General features: G+C 41.3%; 1 protein-coding gene across 1 annotated transcript in view; it reads right to left on the minus strand.

Annotated features, from left to right (window-relative positions):
* Positions 1-4,019, minus strand: part of grik1a (glutamate receptor, ionotropic, kainate 1a) — a 157,111-nt gene extending 153,092 nt beyond the window's left edge. Inside the window, exon 1 of the mRNA XM_052520212.1 lies at positions 3,790-4,019. Within this exon, the coding sequence (XP_052376172.1) occupies positions 3,790-3,904 (115 nt within the window). The 5' untranslated portion in view covers positions 3,905-4,019. The remainder of the gene's footprint in view (positions 1-3,789) is intronic.
* Positions 4,020-7,068: the final 3,049 nt, after the last annotated feature.

Below are 7,068 nucleotides of genomic sequence, written 5' to 3' on the forward strand. Positions count from 1 at the left end.
TCACTGTTGACGATGAGACTGGACAGAGGAACTCTGCCTAGAAGGCCAGCATCCCGGAGTCGCCTCTTCACTGTTGACGATGAGACTGGACAGAGGAACTCTGCCTAGAAGGCCAGCATCCCGGAGTCGCCTCTTCACTGTTGACGTCTCCATAGACAAACATTGGTAGTAGAATGGCCAGTACTGAAGAGCTCAGTGACGTTCAACGTGGCACCCTCATAGGATGCCACCTTTCCAACAAGTCAGTTCATAAAATGTCTGCCCTGCTAGAGCTGCCCTGGTCAATTGTAAGTGCTGTTGTGAAGTGGAAACGTCTAGGAGCAACATCGGCTCAGCCACACGAGCTCACAGAACGGTACCGCCGAGTGCTGTACCGCGTACAAATTGTCTGTCCTCGGGTTGCAACACTCACTAGCGAGTTCCGAACTGCCTCTGGAAGCAACGTCAGTAAAATACGGGTTCGTCGGGAGATTCATGAAATGTGTTTCCATGGACGAGCAGCCGCACACAAGCCTAAGATCACCATGTTCAATGCCAAGCGTCGGCTGGAGTGGTGTAAAGCTCGCTGGAAACATGTTCTCTGGAGTGATGAATCCCGCTTCACCAGTCTGACGGATGAATCTGGGGTTGGAGGATGCCAGGAGACGCTACCTGTTTCAATGCAGAGTGTCAACTGTAAAGTTTGGTGGATGAGGAATAATGGTCTGGAGCTGTTTTTTCGTGTTTTTTTCATGGTTTGTTTAGCATCACGGTACATATTTTTAGGCAAAGGTGTATTAAATTACAATTGATATTGATGGTTTTTGTTCTATATGTGAACCTTGTGTGCTTGTTCTTACGGTAATATTTTACATTATTTTAGGAATTAAGATTTTGATGTGGTAAATACATGTTTCTGATTATCATCGAGGTGGATATTTAGACAATCGAATCAAATGTATTGATAAAGCCCTTCTTAGATCAGCTGATATCTCAAAGTGCTGTACAGAAACCCAGCCTAAAACCCCAAACAGCAAGCAATGCAGGTGTAGAAGCACGGTGGCTAGGAAAAACTCCCTAGAAAGGCCAAAACCTAGGAAGAAACCTAGAGAGGAACCAGGCTATGTGGGGTGGCCAGTCCTCTTCTGGCTGTGCCGGGTGGAGATTATAATAGAACATGGCCAAGATGTTCAAATGTTCATAAATGACCAGCATGGTCCAATACTAGTAATCACAGTGGTCGTCAAGGGTGCAACAGGGTGCAACAGGGTGCAACAGGTCAGCACCTTTTTAGACATGACAATGATGAATACATATTATTGAGACAACTTCAAAAATAAAATGAATGTGAAATCTTATATAAAATCATTTTTAGGCACAATTTCTGTAATTTCTTTATCAACTAAAATTAGCACATTTTATGACATGGTGATAATGACATTTCCCCTCAGGTATTTGGGGAAACCAATAAAAATCTTCAGATAGAAAAATAATTTTCAAGAGGTTTCAATTTTCCAAAACATTTAACATACAAAAGTGTCCGCATTTGCAAAGTCAACCAAATACAGCGCAGTCAGAAAGTATTCAGATCCCTTCACCAATTCCACATTTAGTTACGTTACAGCCTTATTCTAAAATGGATTAAATAAAATATATAAAAATCCTCATCAATCTGTCCACATGTCATTATGGGATATTGTGTGTACATGGGTAAGAATACATCTTTTTGCATCTATTTTGAATTCATTCTGTAACACAACAAAATGGGGGATTAAGTCAAGGGGTATGAATATTTGCTGAAGGCTCTGTACATAGTGTATTCAGGAAAGTATTCAGAGCTCTTGACTTTTTCCACATTTAGTTACATTACAGCCTTATTCTAAAATGTTTTTTTTAATCCTTATCAATCTATACACAATACCCCATAATTACATCACAGTACCCCATAATGACATCACAATACCCCATAATGACATCACAATACCCCATAATGACATCACAATACCCCATAATTACATCACAATACCCCATAATGACAAAGCGAAAACAAGTTTAGAAATGTTAGCAAATTTATTACAAATAAAAAACTGAAATACATTATTTACTTAAGTATTCAGACCCTTTGCTATGAGACTCGGAGTCCACCTGTGGTAAATTAAATTGATCAGACATGATTTGGAAACATCTGCCTATATAAGGTCCCACAGTTGACAGTGCATGTCAGAGCAAAAACCAAGCCATGAGGTCGAAGGAATTGTCCGTAGAGCTCCGAGACAGTTTTGTGTTGAGGCACAGATCTGGGGAAGGGTACCAAAACATTTCTGCAGCATCGAAGGTCCCCAAGAACACAGTGGCCTCCATCATTCTTAAATGGAATAAGTTTGGAACCACCAAGACTCTTCCTAGGGCTAACTGTCAAGCAAAACTGAGCAATCGGGAGAAGGGCCATGGTCAGAAAGGTGACGATGAGCACGATGGTCATCTCTGTGGGGTTGGGAGAACCTTCCAGAAGGACAACCATCTCTGCAGCACTCCACCAATCAGGCCTTTATGGTAGAGTGGCCAGACTGAAGCCACTCCTCTGTGAAAGGTACACGACAGCCCGCTTGGAGTTTGCGAAAAGGCACCTAAAGGACTCAGATCATGAGAAACAAGATTCTCTGGTCTGATGAAACCAACTCTTTGGCCTGAATGCCATGAGTCACGTCTGGAGGAAACCTGGCACCATTCCTATGGTGAAGCATGGTGGTGGCAGCATCATGCTCTGGGGATGTTTTTCAGCAGCAGGGACTGGGAGACTAGTCAGGATCGAGGGAAAGATGAACAGAGCAAAGTACGGAGAGATTGTTGATGAAAACCTGCTCCAGAGCGCTCCGGACCTCAGACTGGGACGAAGGTTCACCTTCCAACAGGACAACGACCCTAAGAACACAGCCAAGACAATGCAGGAGTGACTTCGGCACAAGTCTCTGAATGTCCTTGAGTGGCCCAGCCAGAGCCCGGACTTGAACTCGATTGAACATCACTGGAGAGACCTGAAAATAGCTGTGTAGCGACGCTCCCCTTCCAACCTGACAGAGCTTGAGAGGATCTGCAGAGAAGGTGAGAAACTCCCCAAATACAGGTGTGCCAAGCTAGTAGCATCTTACCCAAGAAGACTCCAGGCTGTAATCACTGACAAAGGTGCTTCAACAAAGTACTCAGTAAAGGGTCTGAATACTTATGTAAATGTGATATTTCAGTAACATTTTTATAAATTAGCAACAATTTCTCAAAACCTGTTTTTGCTTTGTCGTGTGTAGATTTATGAGATTTTTTTACATTTTTAAAAATCAATTTTAGAATATGTCTGTAATGTAAAAAGTCAAGGGTCTGAATACTTTCTGAATGCACTGTGTGTGCTTTAATTTATATATATATATATATATATATTTCTAAATGGTTTGAGAAGAACAACATTGGCAATTCAGGCATAGCATATATGCAGTGAAAATGTATTGGGACTATAGCCTATTTACTACAGAACGGTTATTAATTGGGTTATGTTGCATAGGCGTTTTAATTAAAGTCACGTTAGAAAAACTTCTGAGCGGTAGATCTCGGCTTGTATTTGGGACTCGCAAAAGTGATCTTGGCTCAGTCAGAAAAGGTTAGTGACCAATGGACTATACCAACCATAGACGTGGATACTAGGCTTGTGGACAGATACTACTGTCGACAATAGATACCACTATTGCAGATACAATTCTCTATATGAAACCAATAGTATATATAGTATTGGTATTAGCCTATGCCGCCCATTGCATTTACCTATTCTGAGTACTTGCTGTGAACTCCGGCTGAACTGCACCGTGAAGAGTACCAGCCAGGGAAACAGGCTCTTCCTCCTCTCCATACTCCCGTAATCCAACTTTACGTTAATCATACCGATAGAGTGAAATAACACGTAGTCTGATCCATGCAGAGAATAATCCGGAGAACAGTCCCCATCGCCTCGAAGATTTCAGGCATTCCTCGGAAGATAAATAGATGCTCCCCCAACTATGGTTCCTCTCTCTCTGTCTCTCTCGCTCTCTTTTCGTTTGTTTGCGCTCTCGGTTTCCACTAATTACCACAGCTACAAAGTCAAATGGTCTATTTCGTAAAAATGTATGAAAACAAACATTAGCTTTTTGGTCTTAATTTAGTGCTAGGCATAAGGTTTGCAGTGTGGTTAGATTTAAAATCACATTTGAAGAAGATAAATTGTAGAAATGGGCACGGTTTATGACTTTATGGCTGTGGTAACTAGTGACGACTCTCGCTTGCTCAACTCAGCTACGCACATCTCAAATCCATTTACGTTCACGTGGTTATTCCATTATTCCAAACTGAGCGTTTACTTTGCCATCCAAAATGTAATTGGTTAAATGTAATCTCTCTCTCTCCCTTCACCAAACATGAAAGTAATTGTTTGAGGATGAGGACAGTTTGATGAAAAAGCTTTACATAAAGGTTCAACTCCATGCAAGCCAGTGATTAGACAGTCACCATATTGAAGTTCCAATGCAAACATTTTTTATCTCAATATCAAATAATTTCTTGGTAATAATTAAGTACTGTACCTTACTGTGATTGTTTTTAAATTAAAATGGAAAAAAAAAGAGAGAGAACCGCAAAGAGCAACTCTCTCTGGGAGTGGTCTGGGTGGGGAGAGGAAAACTGAAAACTAGCTGTTATCAGTAGACCTACTCCCTCTAATCAATGTTTCAGTAGACCTACTCCCTCTAATCAATGTTTCAGTAGACCTACTCCCTCTGATCAATGTTTCAGTAGGTCTACTCCCTCTGATCAATGTTTCAGTAGGTCTACTCCCTCTAATCAATGTTTCAGTAGGTCTACTCCCTCTGATCAATGTTTCAGTAGACCTACTCCCTCTGATCAATGTTTCAGTAGGTCTACTCCCTCTGATCAATGTTTCAGTAGACCTACTCCCTCTAATCAATTAGGTCTACTCCCTCTAATCAATGTTTCAGTAGACCTACTCCCTCTTATCAATGTTTCAGTAGGTCTACTACCTCGTATCAATGTTTCAGTAGGTCTACTCCCTCTGATCAATGTTTCAGTAGGTCTACTCCCTCTAATCAATGTTTCAGTAGGTCTACTCCCTCTGATCAATGTTTCAGTAGACCTACTCCCTCTAATCAATGTTTCAGTAGACCTACTCCCTCTGATCAATGTTTCAGTAGACCTACTCCCTCTGATCAATGTTTCAGTAGGTCTACTCCCTCTAATCAATGTTTCAGTACTCCCTCTGATCAATGTTTCAGGACCTACTCCCTCTAATCAATGTTTCAGTAGGTCTACTCCCTCTGATCAATGTTTCAGTAGGTCTACTCCCTCTGATCAATGTTTCAGTAGGTCTACTCCCTCTAATCAATGTTTCAGTAGGTCTACTCCCTCTGATCAATGTTTCAGTAGACCTACTCCCTCTAATCAATGTTTCAGTAGGTCTACTCCCTCTAATCAATGTTTCAGTAGACCTACTCCCTCTGATCAATGTTTCAGTAGACCTACTCCCTCTAATCAATGTTTCAGTAGGTCTACTCCCTCTAATCAATGTTTCAGTAGACCTACTCCCTCTGATCAATTAGGTCTACTCCCTCTAATCAATGTTTCAGTAGACCTACTCCCTCTTATCAATGTTTCAGTAGGTCTACTCCCTCTAATCAATGTTTCAGTAGACCTACTCCCTCTAATCAATGTTATCAGTAGACCTACTCCCTCTGATCAATGTTTCAGTAGGTCTACTCCCTATGATCAATGTTTCAGTAGGTCTACTCCCTCTGATCAATGTTTCAGTAGACCTACTCCCTCTAATCAATGTTTCAGTAGGTCTACTCCCTCTGATCAGTGTTTCAGTAGACCTACTCCCTCTAATCAATGTTTCAGTAGACCTACTCCCTCTAATCAATGTTTCAGTAGACCTACTCCCTCTAATCAATGTTTCAGTAGGTCTACTCCCTCTAATCAATGTTTCAGTAGACCTACTCCCTCTAATCAATGTTTCAGTAGACCTACTCCCTCTAATCAATGTTTCAGTAGGTCTACTCCCTCTAATCAATGTTTCAGTAGACCTACTCCCTCTAATCAATGTTTCAGTAGACCTACTCCCTCTGATCAATGTTTCAGTAGGTCTACTCCCTCTAATCAATGTTTCAGTAGACCTACTCCCTCTGATCAATGTTTCAGTAGGTCTACTCCCTCTGATCAATGTTTCAGTAGACCTACTCCCTCTAATCAATGTTTCAGTAGGTCTACTCCCTCTGATCAATGTTTCAGTAGGTCTACTCCCTCTAATCAATGTTTCAGTAGGTCTACTCCCTCTAATCAATGTTTCAGTAGGTCTACACCCTCTGATCAATGTTTCAGTAGACCTACTCCCTCTAATCAATGTTTCAGTAGATCTACTCCCTCTGATCAATGTTTCAGTAGGTCTACTTCCTCTAATCAATGTTTCAGTAGGTCTACTCCCTCTAATCAACGTTTCGGTAGATCTACTACCTCTGATCAAAGTTTCAGTATACCTACTCCCTCTTATCAATGTTTCAGTAGACCTAGTCCCTCTTATCAATGTTTCAGTAGGCCTAGTCCCTCTATTAACAATGTTTCAGTAGACCTACTCCCTCTGATCAATGTTATCAGTAGACCTACTCCCTCTGATCAATGTTTCAGTAGGTCTACTCCCTCTAATCAATGTTTCAGTAGACCTACTCCCTCTGATCAATGTTTCAGTAGGTCTACTCCCTCTAATCAATGTTTCAGTAGGTCTACTCCCTCTGATCAATGTTTCAGTAGGTCTACTCCCTCTAATCAATGTTTCAGTAGGTCTACTCCCTCTAATCAATGTTTCAGTAGACCTACTCCCTCTAATCAATGTTTCAATAGACCTACTCCCTCTAATCAATGTTTCAGTAGACCTACTCCCTCTGATCAATGTTTCAGTAGGTCTACTCCCTCTAATCAATGTTTCAGTTTCCCTCTGATCAATGTTTCAGTAGACCTACTCCCTCTAATCAATGTTTCAGTAGACCTACTCCCTCTAATCAA

Source organism: Oncorhynchus keta, chromosome 6 (genome assembly GCF_023373465.1).
Source record: "Oncorhynchus keta strain PuntledgeMale-10-30-2019 chromosome 6, Oket_V2, whole genome shotgun sequence".
NCBI lineage: Eukaryota > Metazoa > Chordata > Actinopteri > Salmoniformes > Salmonidae > Oncorhynchus > Oncorhynchus keta.